The 18,577-nt window shown below is 46.2% G+C and overlaps 1 protein-coding gene across 2 annotated transcripts in view; it reads left to right on the top strand.

Moving 5' to 3' along the window:
• MERTK (MER proto-oncogene, tyrosine kinase) overlaps positions 1-18,577 on the top strand; it is a 570,203-nt gene that overhangs the window by 343,864 nt on the left and 207,762 nt on the right. For both annotated transcript variants that reach the window (XM_078649038.1, XM_078649039.1), the window contains exon 6: positions 5,855-5,970. In XM_078649038.1, coding sequence (XP_078505164.1) covers positions 5,855-5,970 — 116 coding nt within the window. The remainder of the gene's footprint in view (positions 1-5,854; positions 5,971-18,577) is intronic.

Genomic DNA, 18,577 nt, shown 5'->3' with positions numbered 1-18,577 from the left:
GCACAGTCACCACGCAGGGGTATTCGAGGATTTAGTGAAGTGCACGCACAGTTCTGCTTGTGTAAATCCACCTTTCGACTGTTTAAACAACAAACGTAACTAGTGCTCATGAAAAGCGCTCCTGCACCTTCGGGTCGAGTTCGCCTATATAAATCTGCAAAAAACAACAAAGTAAAATCTGACGTGGTGACTGGTAGTTAAAACTGCAGACTTGGAATGTGCTGAAATAGTGTACACGTTGTCTGTTGTTTCCAAAGAAAATACCCGGGGGGGGGGGGGGGAGAGAAATGCACATCTCGGAGGGCGCATTCCTTTGAAGTGTCTGATGCAATTATGCGAGGCAGGCTGGTTAGGAAGCAAATGGCATGGGAGGGAGGCTGAGGCTTTGATGTGGGAGTGAAGTGAATAATTAGGGGAGGAGAACTGGCAGGCTGATAGGCGGAAGGCTCAGGCAAGCTCCTGCACGAAGGAGCTTGCTGTCACGTGGTTCACGTGAACGTAAACAAAACAGCAGCTGAAAGCCCTTAGTTTCACGAGGATTTTGCTGACATGAATTCGATCCTATCCATTCCTGCGGAGTGGGACAGGCTCGACCTAAAAACAGTGAGTGCAAAATACTTTTGTGGGCTGATCCAAGATGTAATTGACAAAGTCTGAAACCAATGGCTAAAGTTTTTGGAGCAAAGCGGAAGCCAGTGGCTCAGGTAGACTTAGCCAAACCCCTTTAAAGCAAGTAAATTCAAGTGCCTTACATGACAAACCAAAAAAGAAATGTTATCAATTCCGCATCCAGATTAGGCATAGCACATACCATCTCATCAATCACTTTTCTTGAACATTCAGCCCTCATTGCTCTTCAAAATTCTTCATCCATTGGTTTAAGAATCCATTATTTAATGTTCTTCCCTGTGTGGTCAGTTTGCCCTTCTCCACACTTCGAGCATGTCATATCCCAATACTGAACATATATATAGCCCATGGAGGTTTTACCACAACCTTGTTAGGTTGATAGATTTTCTCCCTCCAACTCATCCGTTTCACTAGCATCAAATTGAAAGTTTATTAATCAAATTCTGAATTTCCACCCCTACCTCCAAAATGGTCGATGTCTTTGTCTTAGTCAGGATTCACCAGATTGCTATGGTTTTTATACTGGTTTCTTTGTGACTTCATTTCTCAGACTGCTTTAATTCAGGAAGTGGTTCTGATCACCATCTTAAATTAGTACAATTATAAGTCAATTATAGATGGTTCTAGCATGTTAAATGGTTTAGGTGCCTGTGTGTGTGATGGTTTTTCTACAGCAAAAACCTAATTGGGAAATAATTCAATGCTGAACTGATAAGAGGCCTGGAACCATGTAATAATTTGCAAGAGGCTGGAAATAGGTCATTCTTGTGTAAAGGTGGGAAGTGGTCCTTGAAAAGATGAGTTTTCATGTGCTTCCTGATTTGCAGAAGGGTTGGAGTCACTCAAATGTTATTGAGAATAGTGTTCCAAATCCTATGTATGCAAATGGCTGCGTCTGGTTTTTTTCTTCTTGCACCTTTACGTTTCCGGCGATGTCCTAGTTTGGGGTTGTTAGCCAGAAGTTCTTTGCTCTTTGCAAGTATGGTAGATGTTGTTTGTGAAGACCTTGTAAGTTAGTCAGCAGCTTCTTCTTTAGAGTGATTAGGTCGACTTTTCACACCATGATAAGGCATGGCTCTGTATGTGGGATGCCTTTTCAAGGTGCCAAAGCGGTCGCTAGGGAGCCACTAAGTAGAGCCTCGCTTGCATTCAGGTGAAAGAGAACCAATACCCACATTGTTGTTCTGAAATCCACTTCTGTAAGGAAAAGTTCCACTTGGCGTAGCTAGAGCTTGTGGCGCCCGGGGCTCTCCTTCATATTGCCGCCCCCCCTCGGGGGTGCTAGGGAAAAAGGACGGCGAGCACCTGAAAGAGGTCCGAGGGACACGTAGTATCGTCGCTAATAGTTACCTCGATCATGCAAGTTACATGCACATACATGACACGGTCCAGGGCTAGACAGACCCCGTCCCCAAAATAGTGCCACCTGGGACGGACCGCCCCCACCTAGCTACGCCGCTGAAGGAAAAGCAGAAGGAAACCCAAAACTTACATCAGTTCTACCTACCCTGATTGAGACATCTCACTCATAACATCAAAGCTTGTGCAGGACCCTTGTTCCCTGTCCCCTATCTGCCCGTTCATGACCTCAGCAATGTCTGCAGACCGGTCCGCCACACTGGGTTTGACCATGATTCCCCTGGCAGCACCTTCAAGATACTACAGGTGAGGCCAATGTACCTGATCACTAGACTAACTTGAGTTCTGTGGTTGGGGCAGTACCAGCCCTGCAGTGGAAGCCTTCTCACTCCCCCCAACCCCCCCTGAGAGCTCAGTAGAAGCCATCCCACGTGTCCCTCCCAGGAGAGAGCAGTGGAGCCATCCACTGCCCCAGCCGCAGAAGAACTGCATTGTCAAAGAACTCTGCCTACAGTCAGAGTATCTCCACATACTACCTTCTAGAACAAAGTCACCCCTTCAAACAAACTACCCCTACCTTCATGCGAACTCCACCTTCAAACTACCCCTTCTAATGCTGAAACTATCTCCAGTTGTAAACTATTCCCTTCCTACTTCCTCCCCAGCACCGAAGCTACCCTATATTTTATCACATCCCTTCTGTCCTCTAAATACTTCCAACTTTCAAACTGTCCCCACCTCCTACCTACTACTCCTATACTCAGTCTGCCAGTATCAACTTACCCTGCGCACTCAGCATGACCCATTTTACCTGAGCACATCTTCGATGTCACAATGTCAGCCTTAATACCCCATGCCCCTTGCCTTTCACTATACCAAGGATTTCTAGAACAGGTCTTATTTACTGATACTGAAATACACCCTGTCTCATCTTACTTTTTATTATTCCACACATTATAATATATATATGTAACAACATAATGTTGAGTAATCTAATTCTAGTCGCTTAGCACAAAACCCCTTAGAATTCTTGCAAATTGGGTGTAATGGGGTAGGAACCACACCAACAGGCCTAGAACTCCAAGCAAAGCCATATCAACTAAACTAAAGCCATAAAAACTAGAGTAGCCCAGTACAAACAACAGGCAGTGGGAAATTCCAAAATATTTCAAAGCATATTAGGTGTGATATTCGCTAAAATTACAAACAGTGCCCAATTTACCCTTAGGAGGCTGTCTGCATGAAAGAATTGTATTCAAGGGTTTACTCAAAACACAAAACTCATACAAAGTATTGTTTCTCTGTCTTTGTATAACTGAAAAATCATATTAATTGTCACAAATAACAGAGTTATTTGCATGTGTGTGGCTGAAGCCATCACTGTGGCACAATGTGCAGTAAATACAATACAATGGTAAATATGGTTGTACAAGAGAGACTATTGCGCATAGTGTGAATCTTGGTAAATCTGCTCACAAGTGTGCTGAATTTAGTATGTGCTAGATCAATAAATGCATGCAAACATAATTACCCCTTCAACACCCAAACTACTCCATACTCCCACTACCTCTGCCTTATATTAACCCATTCTATATTTAAACTATCCAACCTTTAAATTACTCCTTCTACCCTCACATTATATCACCAAAACTCACACACTACACTCCGCTTTTAAAAACTGCCTCTTCAGACCCACTCTGCTGTCCTACCTTTAAAGTACACCTTCTAGTCTTAAACAACATCTCACCTGTAAAATGCCCTTCCCACCTTCAAAATACTGCTCCTTCTCAAACTACAGAGCCTCCAGCTCTACTAACGCATCTCATTCTTCTAAGGATGATGAAAATGCCACAATATTTGAATGTTATGGAAAGTAAAAATATGGAAACTGAAACAATCAACATAAAATACACAAAGAGCTTTAAAAGTCTACAGAATTTCTGTGAGGTCATCGATTTTATACTCTTTGCTCCTTGTGGCCGGCAGGCAGTGGAAGAACCGAAGCTCGAGGAAAGGGGGGTGAGTGAGGAGAGGGGTGTCACTAAATTGGAGGGTGGACCACCCTAATCACTTACTTTGGCCTGTCTGCGTACCTGTGCTGAGCGGTCTCATGTGGCTGATGCTGCCCGATCGAGGCAGCAAAGTGTCTAAAATCCTTTGGGCCCAGAGTGACGTGACTGTGGCTTGAGGCCTGATCGATGCATTGCCTCGCGGTAGCCCATGCAGACCCGAGGGTTGACTGCACTGGGTGTCGGTAGAGGCTGGACGGCCTGCTGCAAATCCTGTGGCCCTCGGGATGCCCTGTTCCTGGGTCGCATCTTCTGCTGAGCTGTGGTGCCCCCCTGCTGCTCGCAGGAGGGGTTGATTCCCGCTGACACATTTGAGGCACCCTTTAGGGTGTGCGAGCGCACTCGGGAATCCATCCAACCCCTGCACGCCCTCTCCCTGGCAGCACCAGAAGTCGGGGGCTGCACGTTAGGAGGTGCACGCGCTGGAGCTTTTTGCAAGCTGGTCATGTGCGTGCGTAGAGCTTGCACTTCAGCCGGCGGGCGGCGGTCGCTCGGCACTGGCCTCTTGCGGCGGCCTTTATAATTTATTTGGGGACACTCAGTGTCCCCGAGTAAATTATAAAGGCCGCCGCAAGGGGCCAGTGCCGCACGGCTGCCGCCCTGAAAATTGTGCCGCCTGGGGCGGACCGCCCCCCTCGCCCCCCCCTAGCTACGCCGGTGGGTCTGGTGCGAGAGCTGCTACTATGCAGTCTTTGTGTTTCAGATGGTATGAGGCCTCTGTCATTGTTTCCAAAAGTCTTTTCAAACATACAAAACTTTTGGGTGTTACGGGTAGCAGGCGCTCATATAAAAATAAACATTTAAATCTTCATCTTCTGATAATATAACTGGTGCATCCAAGAGTTTTGGGAGCAAACAGCCCACTTCCCTTGATTTTCAACCACTGTTGAAAACTACATAAGATACAAGATCCCGGAGCACACAGAGATTATATAAAGTTATCAAATATGTGAGTCCAAATTCCACTCCAAAGTAAAGCTGCTTGCAAAAGAAATCTTTTTATTCCATAGAAATCCAATCCTTGTGCCAACGCGTTTCGCCTAGGTTAGAGAAACCTACGGCTTCGTCAAGGCTGCACAATGTCAAAATCACTCCTAGAGGTCTTTGTGGGCGTTCCCCCTCCTAATTTTGTGCACTATTCAATTTAGCAAGAGATTATTTCGAAGTGCGCCGTGTTGCCCAGGCTATTTGGTCATAAGTAATGGGACAGCACGCCTCCGGAGTATTAATATGGTAGAAATAACGTAGAGTGGCGTAAAGAAACGTATTTATGTCATCAGCCGGAGTGATAGTAGGACTTGATTATCCAGTCCAAAATGGTAATTTCCCTCAAAATCCAAAGTCTGTCGCTTTTCGTGGCGTCCTGCCCGTGTACAGGCATGCTCGATAATCTCTGTGTGCTCCGGGATCATGTATCTCTTTTCAAACATGTTCAATTCCTCTGCATCATCTTGTCCTTCATCTCTCCCCTGCGTTAAAACCTTTAGCAGTTTATCAGATCCACAGTTTCTTTCCTTCCTCTTCTCTTAACTTCCCTTCACCACACCCCCTCAAAAGTGAGTTGTGAAATCATGATGTAAATGTGTACAATGTCATGCACCTTGCACTGTTTTGTGCCTGTCAGTTGTCAGAATATAAATTAATGTATTGTTCATCAGTATCTGAGCTCCACTATATCAGTGAAATAGTTTCTGCTTGCCCTAAGTGGATGCTGTACTCAAAAGGTATTTCATACATTATACAACATATTTGTAATGCTTAAAGTAATACTGTATTTAATGTTTTATATTCCTAAGGGATTCCCTCTCCACCGACCATTGTAAAGGCAGTGAACATCTCTGCACATGGGATTCTGCTGTCCTGGAAGCCCGGCTTTGATTCCTACTCGTCCTTTAACAGCTGCAAAGTGCAGGTAGGATTATTTTGCATATGTCGTCCTCTAGTCAGACCTGAGGTGTAGAGTTTGGTTGCTGTACATAGTTGCACCCATGAGTTTCATACAAGTTATAGAGGCAGATAGGTAAGACGATGGCCTGCTCGACAAGACATACGTGAAGCAATCTTATCTGCTGGGTGAATATTATCAACATTCTGATGTTACACGTCTTATGCAACTGTGGACATTATAGAAGTATAACTTATAAATCCATTCAATAACTTGTTTACTTTCATTAAACCTCAACAATAAGGTAAACAAAAAGTGCAGTTCGTCTTTGTGGTAACCATCCATAGTGCCAGCCAGTAACACATCAACATCCTTTCGCAGGTTTCTCATCTCCCTTTTCTTTTCATCATCAGCTTCTTTGACCTCAGCATAGGACAGTTCTGTGAGTCTCTAGATCATTGACACAATGAACAACAAAGATAATTTGGCTGGGCATTAGACAGCCATTCACCCTTAAGAATTGCAGTAGATGCTAAGGTCTTCCGGTGCCCTCATTCTAAAACACATACACACCTCAATGACTCCACATTGGCCAACACAATGGCTATTTCTTTAAACCAACATTTTATAACTAAACACATAGAGCTGATCCATCATTACACAGCCTCATGTCATGAGACCCTTGCCACAATCAATAAAACCAATATGGCCCGAGAACCCCCCCTAATATGAGGAACTTCACAGCCAAATTGCAGAATACTACACCACACCAACAAAAAAGGTACACAGTGATTGGTGAAACAAAGTGACATTAGCCTTATCCTCTTCATATAGTAACTTTTAGAGGATGAGGTGGCGGTGAGGTTTTGAGTCAAATATAAAGATGCGAGTTTTAGGCTGTACTGCTGGAATAGAACATTATCCACATGGTTCGGCCAACAAAAATATCCAGTAGAGATGTTCGACTACATCTCTATCCTTCAGCTAGTATAGATTTACTATTCTTATCCCTAAATCTCTGTACATATGTTTTCAAGATATATAGGTGTGCAGTTAATAATGGTGAATCTATACTTATCTACATTTAGATACCATTCTGATGGCTATCATTGTTTCCCCCTGCCGGCCCACACTGTCTGTAAACCAAGCTGCATTATTTACAAAGCAAAGAAGACCAAGACACCCAGTTATATGGTGGACATGCTCACCATCTCTGGTGGTTGTCGGCAAAAACACACAGATGAAACCATCAGACTGCATACTACGAAGTGTAAAAAAGTAAAAACAAGACAGCGGGCCTTTCCATCTATAATAATAAATAAGCTTATAAAGCACATAGCTACTCCTATAGGAGTGTCCGAGCACTAGAGGGTCATAGCAAAGGAGATTAAGGTGAAAAATGAGGATGCAAATAGGTCGCACCAGCCTTGCTGAAAATTCTGTAGCAATAACAAAGAGCTTTAAAAGCAGCATACTTCTTCACTGGAAGCCAGTGAAGCTTGAGAAGTGCTGTGCCCATGAAGATCCATTTAGAAAGATTTAGCAACAGTCGAGCTGCTGAGTTCTGAACTCACTGGAGTGACTGAGAGACTCCCAAAAACAAGATGTTGAAATAATTCAAACGCGAGATGACTAAGGCTTGGATCACTGTCTTTTGATTAGATAATGGTTGGAGACCAATGAAGGTTTTCAGTGACTTGAGGATCCCAAAGCACTTGCCTTCCAAGGCCATAATTTGGTCATTAAAGGTGAGACTTTGGTCAAAACAAATGCCCAGGTTCTTGCTAGGGTCAAGGACGTGGGCATTTGGTTTGACCAAAGTCTTACCTTTAACCGTTTGGTGAAGAAAAAGAGCCAAGAGGCACTGGCCACTAGTCTGGAGATCAAAGGGCAGTTTGATTGCCCAGGATCAGAGTCTCCGTCTTACCTGTGTTTAACTTCAGGTAGTGACAGACAGGCCCTCAGGGAGACAACCCCACTGTCCGAGTTCTGAGGTACGGTGGTGATCAACCAAGCGTCATCGGCATACCATTAAAATATCAAAGCTGTGATGCTCAATGACACCAGTCAAGGGTGCATGTAAACGTTGAACAGGGTGGGACTCAAAGAGGAGCCCTGAGGCACGCCCTGTACCAGTGGGTGTACCTTCACTCAAAAAGGCTTCTGGAAAACCTGCAAAAGTATGGCCCTTCAAGAAGGATGGCAGTCATTTTAGGGGCCCGGTGGCTGACCCCATAGCTCCACTGGCGCTCCAATAAGCGGCTTTGCGATACGGTGTCAAAGTCCACACAAAAATCCAGCAGCAGAAGTGCTGCATGGTCTATGCCTCCAGGATCTGAACAGTGTCCCCATACAATGTAGGAAAGAGTTGAAAACGCATCTCTTTAATAACGATTTCATCACAGTGCATAAACGGCCCATAAACCAGCTACCACTCCTAGCACTTGTTGAGTTTATACTTGTCTTTCTCCCTGTACAGTGCTCCGTTGCCTTTTGCCCTTATGTTTGTGCTGTAAAAATACCACATACATGTATACATGATATATTGGTGGATAATATTCTAAAGTCAAAACTTTTTGTAGTTAATATTGGAAGGGCGAGATTTTGATCGATACCTTATCACTATTGATCTAAACCCCGATCTGGTCGACTGAACCTTTGTTGCCTGTCATTGAAGGAAGAAAGTGCCTCTCTTACCAAGTTAGTTCACCCAATAAAGGACTCCGCTCCAAAAGATCACAAACAACTTCTAGCTTTCAAAAGTTTATTGTAAGGTTAGGATAAGCTGCAAATACAGGCATCTCAGAATGAGATTCACGAGATACACAGGTCCAACTACATACATGTGCTCTCTGAAAGCCCTCAGACGAGCAACGGAAATTACCAGCACAAGTTCTAAGAATAATAAAGCTATCAGCATTGACGCATATTGAGATCTCTCCTTCATTTAAGTTGGAGGAAAGACACACAGGTTAGGCTGTCCCTACCCTGCTCTAGATGGTATCCCTACTTAACCAAGTCTCAACCTAACAAAAGGTGTCAGCAGTGAATGACCCCCAAGGGAAGTCACTCACTCTTAGTCTCTTGGTGAAAACCTATAGTTCTCCAGTCATGACCCCTCTCTGCCTACCCATCCGCTCTCTAAAGGGTCCTCAGGCATCTGCTCTAACTCCACCCAGGGGTGCTGTCCCTAATACAAAACAGTCAACAACATTTGAGACGCCCCTCATGAGACGCCCCTCACGTGGTGTAGCTTCTGGCTTTTTCCATGCTGCTTTGTATTGGGCCTCATACGTTGGAGTTGACCTTGCTTCTCAGACTCTTCTCCGGCCCGCTGATACCCCTTAAACATTCCGGAACCCTCCTCCATGTCTGGGCCGTCTACTGAACAGACCTCTATTCATTTTATTTATAATCGGATCCTCCCTTTTCTCTTGCAGACAGACATCTGCAGCCAAGAACCCAACTCTCATAGACTTCCAAAAAGGTTCGCAACATTTCTCGGCCCAGACGTGTACGTGTAAATCAATGTTAAAACATTTCAGGCCTACAGCATTTCTCATAATAATTATAGCATTCAACTTCTTCATTAATTAAAGCATGTTAATACTCTTATTCTATTATTCAGTAAACACATCTATAAATCATGGCCCATTAATGCAATGACCAAAACATTAGTGCAATCTATGTCGTGAAAAGAAAAACCTTCCCTTCTAGCTCTGGCCCTGAGGCCTACCACATTCTGCGTTTAACCACATGCCATCTTACATTTTAGCAGCTACACGACATGGATTCAGGAATAATCACATCTAATAAAATCATATAGTGTCACACATTTCTGTATTAGTTCCACTTCTACTTAAACCTCTACATTAGCTATACATTCAGAATATAATTGCAGATACTACTAGCACTCATGGCATTTCTCCTCATGATTTGTGCTTACTACGGGTAAGTGTGATGCACTCATACATTTAGGTCTGTTTGCGCTCTCTCAGTTCCCCCCTTTGATGACCTCTCGGGGTCATCACTAACATTTAAACTGCAGTTATTGCTAGCATAACTTGTCTCTGCGTTTCCAGAGCCCTCAGACTCCGGTACTGATTATCTTGTATGGCAGCCAATCTCTGCAGCTGCTCTCTTTGGGCCCTTTCTGACCTTTTTGCTCTGTACCATTTGAATACCCTCACCAATCCCCACAATATGATCCCACAGATCAATATTATGATGATAGGTTTTAGTATATACCACACAAAGCTTTTGCCTAGGGTGGAGATCCACCCTCCAACTTCACTCATTCCGTGGCCCACCTTTTCCCAGACATTTTCTCTACTCAAGTCTTCGATCTCCTTGTGAATATCAGTTATGTTCCTAATAACTTTCCCAAGGGGCTTCGAATTGTCTGGAATGTAAGTACAACATTCCTGGACCTTCAAAGCCTTACAGACTCCGCCCTCTTTTGCTAGTAGGACGTCTAACGCAAGACGGTTCTGAAGAACCATAGCCCTTATCGATTGCATCTCTCCTTCTACCAGCATTAAGGACTGAGCAGTGCTGGCAGACAACCTGTCGACGACTGTTGCCAGTCGTCTAATTTTAACATCATTAAGGATTAGTCCCAAAAGAGGGAACATAGCTCCAAAGACATCTCCAACCATTTCTGCATCTCCTATATCTCTCCTTCCCCTCGATGATGTCTTGCCCTCGATGATCTCTAAGTCTTGTGCATGATATATTTTGGGGAAGACAATTGCTAGGTAACATGATCCATACCAGTTGTCAGGTAGTCTCACGTAGGCATTTCTTCCACATACAAAATACACATTTGGAATCACTTGCATTCCCTTCAGGAAATCCTTAGTATAGTACTCTATATTGAAAGCATGTTCACAGCTGACTTCTCCCACGTATACATTTTCATAATACGTTTTGGCTCGGTGAAGACATAGCTTTCCTTTCTGCGTCTTATCTAAAGCTATTGGACCACTACTACCCTTTCTCTTGTGTGCCTTCTCTTCCTCGGTCCAATCTGTTTTCCATTGTCCTGATTTTTTCAAAATCTTTTGTCTCCTGTAACGATCATCCACCTGCCCTATGAACTTCTTCTCGACTTCTGACACTTTACATGTCAGGTTATTTCTACGGGCATGTGAAGTATCTAAGGTAATCCAAGGAATGAAGAACTTGGCCAGTCTGTCTTCACTCTTCCAGTAGTCCCATTTGTTCATCTGCTTATAATTTGGGACTTCTGGCAACACTGAATCATAGTTGGAGAAATAGTATTCAAAACTATCTCTCCCATAAAATATACTAAGCAATAAGCTACATGAAAGGCCATATGTCAGCGGGAGGTGATGATATCTAATGCCTTCATCTACAGACGCCGGCAACTGCATGCAGACGTAACAGTCCTTAACCTCCATGGCATCCACGTATTCATATAAGAGTTTAGCATAAGCATTTGACCTAAAGTCTCCTTGGGACTCATCTACGTGTAACCTGCGGGCTTCTGCAGCTAATAACGCTTTCTCTTGAGTGTTTTCCCTTTTCTCACCACCAACAGTGGGTGTAAGCGTTTCTACAGATTTCACATCAGTTACCTTCGCCTCTTCCTCATGTCCCTTTACATAAGAAATTGTTACCACTAAAGCTATTAATATTATCACTCCTACTATTAGTGTACCTATTATACATTTAGCTCTGCGGTTCTGGGTGCCGGCTTCCATTTCGTCAGACAATATAGCTCTCTCTTATCTTGGCACAAAGTTCCTTTCTTCACGTTCCTTTACAGTCTCTTTTTACTCCTTTCGTCTTTAGAATCCACACAGCTGGAAGCTGACAACCTTCTTCGCAAAAGTCCTTTAACAGTTCAATAAAGACAACCCTAGCCCTTCTCCATCAACTCAAGGGAAGTTCCCTAATATTCTCTGCTTCCTGGGCGCTAGGTAATCTTCTTTTTTTCTGCTCTCTTTATTTACAAAGTCCTTTAAGCATCTACTATCAAGTTTGTGCCTGCAGCTTCGATAGCAAAGTTCAGTATTTCCAAACGAAGATTGTGCTCTTCATGGGCTGTTATCGTTGTACCAAAGTCGGGGAATTGCAATTCTGAGAGAAACATGTGTTTTAACTTGCTGAGGCGGGGAGGTCTGGGGAGCATGAATGTTAGTGACCCTTCTTGTTCGACTCCGGGTACCAACAGTCGTATTTCCACGGTGACGATGGGCTCAGAACTGGACACCACCACCGCTCGAATCCTCCCTGTCTCCTGTTTCAAAGACATTTGTCGCCAGATATGTCCACTCAGGTGTGGAGTATCTTCTGCTAGGCACACGCACTCTTCTTGACCTTCTTCGGTCCGGTGCTTCAGCGCCCTGAGCACCTTCTTCCGGGTCTGAGTCTTCTGATATCGGAGGAAGGGTTATCTCTGGAGTTGACCTCAGGCTAGAGCTCCTTTTTTGCGGCCAATTAGCTTCTCCACGTGCCCTTCTACTCCTTCTTCTTCTTGTCTGTTCTCGCTCTCTGTCAGACCTGTCAGTGTCTGACTCGTACTCCCAGCTACTTTCTCCTTCTGTAGCGTCGTCTGTTTCGCTGTTGTACTGACCGTCCTCAGCTTGGTCAGACTCGTTCCCTGCTTCCGCTGGCACCTCTACAGCTTGGCTAGCCCCCTCTATGGCTTCTCGGTCCTCTGCTGGACGTCTATCCGAGAGAGGAGCTGTTTCTTCCCGAGGTGCTGGAACCCTTCGCGTATGTGACGCGTGGATCCAATTGGGCAGGCCTCCCACCTTTACAGCCGTATTCGCGATCAGGATGATCTGGAAGGGCCCACGCCAACGAACATCCAAGCAGCTTCTTCTCACATGTTTTTTCACCAGGACCCAGTCCCCAGGGTACAGGTCATGGCACGGGCCCTGGCACGATGGAACCTCGGCAGCCTGCACCTGAAGGGACACAGAATGAATGGCGTCAGACAGCCCCTTACAATAGTCCAGGATCATATCATCTGTGATATTTAACAGTGCAGTAGTTGGGACAGATGGCAGCCTCATTGCTCTCCCCATTAACACCTCATGTGGTGACAACCCCGTTCTTCTGTCTGGGGTACTACGAAGGCTCATGAGGACCAATGGCAGGGCGTCAGGCCAACTCAGGGTCGTTGAGGAACACACTTTTGCAATTCTGGCTTTGATCGTGCCATTGATCTGCTCCACAATTCCTGAGGCTTCTGGTCGGTAACTGCAATGCAATTTCTGATCTATGTTCAGAGCCGCACAAATCATCTTCACAAGCTCGCTGTTGAAATGCGTTCCCCTATCTGATTCCAAAGAGGCCGGCACCCCGAAGCGCGGAATGAGTTCCCTAAGCAGTAACTTGGCCACTGTGAGGGTGTCGCACCTACGTGTAGGGTATGCCTCAACCCATCTGGAGAATACACAAACAACCACCAGGACATAGCGGAGGCGGTTGCACCTCGGCATTTCAATGAAATCTATCTGCATTCGATTGAATGGACCTCCAGACCTTCCTATGTGGCTTAGTGCGACTGGTGTTCTTTTCCCTACGTTCAGCTGCTGACAGGTCACACAACGCTGGCACACTGCTTCTGCTGCTATTCTAAACTTAGGATTGTACCAGGTCTGTCTAAACACTCTCAGCATAGCGTCTCTCCCTAGGTGTACGGGACCATGTATGTGTCTGGCCATTGGGCTCACCATCTCATTGGGCAACACTGCTCTGCCGTCTGCTGAGACCCAAAAATGGGACTCACCCACTACACATCCTGCCTTTTCCCATGTTTCTTTTTCAAAATCAGGAGCATTTTCTTGCATGTTTGCCAGTTCGTCCCAAGTATCAACAGTTTCCAATATCATGGCTAATTCAGTCCTTACATTTATTCCACCCACTTCCACCTCTGTGAAAGAGTACCCTTGTTCCGCGCAATACCGCGCGACTTCGTCGGCATATCTATTGCCTTTCGAGACGAAGTCCTCATTTCTGGTATGTGCGGTGCACTTTACAACTGCGATACCTGCTGGACATTGCAACGCCTCTAACAACAGGCGCACAAACTCTCCATTGCGAATGGGAGAGCCTGAAGAGGTCATGAACCCTCTTTGAGACCATAACTGCCCGTAATCATGAACCACCCCATAACCATATTGGCTGTCGGTGTATATGGTGACTCGAATTTGATTGCTTGCCAAGCAAGCACGTGTCAAGGCAATAATCTCGGCTACCTGAGCGGAGTGTACTCCTTCCAGGCACCCAGCTTCTACAACTCCAGTAATTGTACAAACAGCGTAAGCTGCTCTCAACTGCCCAACTTCGTCTCTTACACATGAGCCATCGACAAAGAAAATTTCGTCTGGGTCGGTCAGTGGCTCATCTACGATGTCGGGTCTGGGTTTGGTGCATAGTTCAGTCACATCGAGGCAGTCATGGTCTGTACATTCATCATCATCCTCGATATCATTTGGGAGTGGCATCAAGGTGGCAGGGTTCAAAACAGAGCATCTCCTGAGGGTCACATTCTCTGCAGCAAGAATAACTTGCTCATAGCGCGTGAGCCTGCTGTTGGTCAGATGCTGTGTTTTGGTCCTGGTCATCAACAGTTCAACAGAATGGGGCACGCACACCTCTAACGGGTGCCCCATGACGATATTTTCACATCTCTCAATGCTGACACCCGTTGCAGCAACGGATTTGAGACATCCGGGCAACGCTGCGGCTACTGGGTCTAAAGTAGCCGAGAAATAAGCAACTGGTCTACGGGCATTCCCATGGATTTGGACTAACACAGACAACGCGCAACCTTCTCTCTCACAACAGTAAAGCAAAAATGGTTTATTGTAATCAGGCATTCCCAATGCCGGAGCACGACACAGGTCCTCTCGCAGCTGTAGGAATGCCATCAAACAGTCTTTGTCCCATGGTACCGGATCGCTCACCTCCTTATGCGTCAGTTTTTGCAAGGGCTTTGCTTTCAGTGAAAAGTTCGCGATCCACTGTCGGCAATAACCCACCATCCCTAAGAACATCCTGACCTCTCTCTGTGTCTTAGGCGCATTCATTTTCATGATCGCCTCTATCCTGTCTGGTGACACCTTTCGTTTGCCTTTCTCTATTCTGTGTCCCAAGTACTGCACTTCTGTCAGGCAGTACTGCAACTTTCCCGGGGACACCTTGTGCCCATTGGCAGCTAGGTGATTTAACAAAGCAATGGAGTCCTCCCTGCAAGCTTCTTCTGTTTCTGACGCCACGAGGAGGTCGTCTATGTACTGGACCAGAACTGACTTCTGGGGCAGCACTAGACTTTCAAGATTTTTCTTCAAAAGCTGGTTAAAGATCGATGGGCTCTCTGTATACCCCTGAGGAATACGACACCATGTTAGGACGCGACCTTCCAGCTTAAATGCGAAAAGAAAATGGCTTTCTTCGTCCAGAGGGATCGAAAAGAAAGCCTGACAAAGATCAATCACAGTGAACCACTCAGCTTGGAATGGAATCTGAAACAGTATCACTGATGGATTCGGTACCACTGGACAACACGAAACGACTATGTTATTAATCTTTCGAAGGTCCTGTACTATCCGGAATTTCCCATTTGGTTTCTGCAGACCCATAATCGGGGAGTTGCATGGACTACCCACGATTTCTTTCAGTATTCCCTGTTTAATCATGGACTCGATCACGGGCTTTATGCCTGCAATCGTTTCTGGAGTCAATTTATATTGGGGTGTTCTTGGGAACTCAGCATGCGGTTTCACTACAATTTTCACTGGGTCCACCCCTTTGACCAATCCAATCTCTTCCCCAGTGAAGTCCCATACTTCTGGTGCCACTGTCTCTCTCAAGTCCCAGGGGAGCTCATCTACTGTTAAAGTAGGGTACAGCTCCACGCATATTCTTGAGTTTGCAACTTTGAAGTCTGCGTCATCATCATTGGTCAATACCTCCACTCCCTGAGGTGTACAGTATATTGTACAATTCAATTTACACAACAGGTCTCTGCCTAGCAGACACACAGGACTTGAATCGCAAACCACAAACTGGTGCTCATCGCTGTACTTCCCTATTTTCACCTGTACCGGTTCTGTCAATTGGCTGGTTATTCTCCTGTTTGCGACCCCCACCACTTGTATGGTCTCTCCAGACATGGGCAGGTCTGGAACTGCAGCTGATCTGATCGTGGATCTAGTGGCTCCTGTGTCCACCAGAAATGTCGTGGGGCACCCTGCTACTTCTGCTTCGACATAGGGTCCCCTCTGGTCCACCTCCAAGGCTGCCCCGAGGGTGCAGTCTTCTCTTTCCACTCTCTGTCCGGTTAATGGGTCCACATAATAGCACTCTTCTCCTTCTACAAACAGGGGCATCTGTCTATAGGTCTTACCCATATTCCCTACTCGGGGAGGTTGCGGGAACTGGGCTCGGGGAGGAGCCCCCCCCCCTTTGAGCACCTTTCCCTGGTATGGCGTCACCCCTCTCGTAGGCGCTCTCTGGACCTCTTCCTCCTCTTCCTCTTGTTCTCCTATCTCTACATTGTAGGGACACTCGCGTTTCCAATGCCCCACCTCGTTACACTGGTGGCACCTAGTCGTTTTCTTCAGGGCAGCTATGTCTATTCTGGGTCTAAAGGTGGAACTCTCCTCATTGCCCTTGTTCTGACTGTACTGCTTCTTTCCTCCTGTACCTGTTCCTTGCTGCTGTTGCTGCTGTCCCCCCTTCCCTGCTGCCTGCATCTGTACCACCATCAATTTTTCTTTTAGTTTCTTAGCCTTGGAGTCTATCTCATCACAGCAGTACCTGGCATATCTCAGTATTTCGTCTAGGGGTCTATTTTGCCAACAAATCAAGTGTTGCTGAATCATTAAACTAATATCCGGTCTCAGTCCCAGGACGAACTTGGACACAAATTGCCCTATGTCTTTTGGATCCATTACATCCAAGCCGCTATACTGTTTAAACGCCTTCAGCAATCTCTCATAATATTCGTGGACTGTCTCTTTGGGTTCCTGTCTGGTTCGGTCTATTTTGACCCAATCTATGTCTTGCATTGGCACTTTCTCTTTCAGCCAAGTCATCACTCTCTCGAATTTTGCCATCACAATCTCGGAAGGCCCATTAGTCTTAGCATCTCTCTCCGGCTCCGTTGTGGGCCACTCAGCGCTAACCTTGCATGCTGTCCACAGATCTCCTGGTACTACAATGTCAAACAGCGTGTTCAGATCTATCCATAGGACCTTTGAGATTTTTACAAATCTCTCAACTTGCTTGTACCACTCCACTGGGCTTTCCCGCAATTTGGGGAAGGAGGTGGTAAAAGCAGCTAAATCTCCCCTACTCCAAGGGACATGTACATAATTCCCATTTGCGACTTCACGCAAAGGGTATGCTTCTATTCCCTGCAGCCTTCCTGGTGTCGTACCAAGCGTGCTCCTCCTGACGGTCCCTTTCTTGGACCACCTCTCTTCCCACTTATCTAGTGCCCTCCATGTCCTTATTCCAGTGATCAGTTCCCTTATGTGCGTTTTCAGCCCGATCGTTCTCCTCTCATCTAGGTCTCGATCTGTATAATGTAGCCTGTGGTTACCCTGTAATGCTTTGGTTCTTGACAGGTCCACCATATATTTGCCTGCTAATTCGACTAACTTCTCATGGATTGCTCTCGCTTTTCGAGTGATGTCCTTTGCCATATACAGTATTTCATCTTGCTCATACATTTCCATTCTTTCTAAAGGCAGGGTACCATCTATCATGTCATCCAGGTCTGACCTTAAGCTGGCGACATCGAGTCTCTTGGCTTTTATCTCAGCTCGCAATATGTCTTTCGAAGGGGGCTCACTGGTCTCCCTACCATCCCAACTCCGAGCTCTACGTTTGGGCTCGGGAGAGTTAATGAGTGCTCTCCCTTGCTCCCATCTCTCCAGGTCCCATGCTCGGCCATCCGATCTTGGAAGGTGATGGAACACGGGCCTGTTACCCCCACTCTTGCTCTGCCCACTCTCTCCTTCTTCTCTCCTTTCACCGTACGCCTCTCTGTTATTTTCCCTCTGGTCGCTACTCTCCCTTTGCCTAGTATCACTCAGTATCCGATACGATCCTTCCTGGTTCCCCATATTCCCTGGGCTGCGCTCGTTTCCGTCATCACAGGGACTATGGTGTGACCTCTCACAACTCCCATTCAGTTCTCTGGTGCCGGGCACACAGTGGGTACACTTAAAGCTGTTTCTATACTCTTGCGTTCTCCTCTCCCCTTCACTGAGTATTGGGCGCGCCACCCCTCCACTCCCGGGGCCCCCGTTTTCCAGGTCCGTTCTATCTCCACTCCGGGCCCAATGGGTGACTCCCCTACTATCTCTCTCCCTCCAGTCCCACTCCGGGCTGCTCTCCCCAGCCCCGCAGTGAGTCCGAGCTCTGCTGTCCTGACTTTCCCTTTCAGCTTCTGCAGCTATGATGCTCTTGTGAGCCTCCACTGCCTCATCCCACTTCTTCATGTACTCATTTAGCTCTTGAAAGGATTTTCGTCCAGATCCCCTCAGATCCACTGGCCATCTAGGGCCCCCAGGATCCCCTCCTGGATCCCCTGCTGTGTGCATCGGGGTGCTCCACTCTCTGGGTATCGGCATCTGACTTGGGG

This window comes from Lissotriton helveticus, chromosome 6 (genome assembly GCF_964261635.1).
Source record: "Lissotriton helveticus chromosome 6, aLisHel1.1, whole genome shotgun sequence".
Lineage (NCBI taxonomy): Eukaryota > Metazoa > Chordata > Amphibia > Caudata > Salamandridae > Lissotriton > Lissotriton helveticus.
The sequence above is the reverse complement of the archived record's forward strand: the minus strand, read 5'-3'. Positions and strand labels throughout refer to the sequence as shown.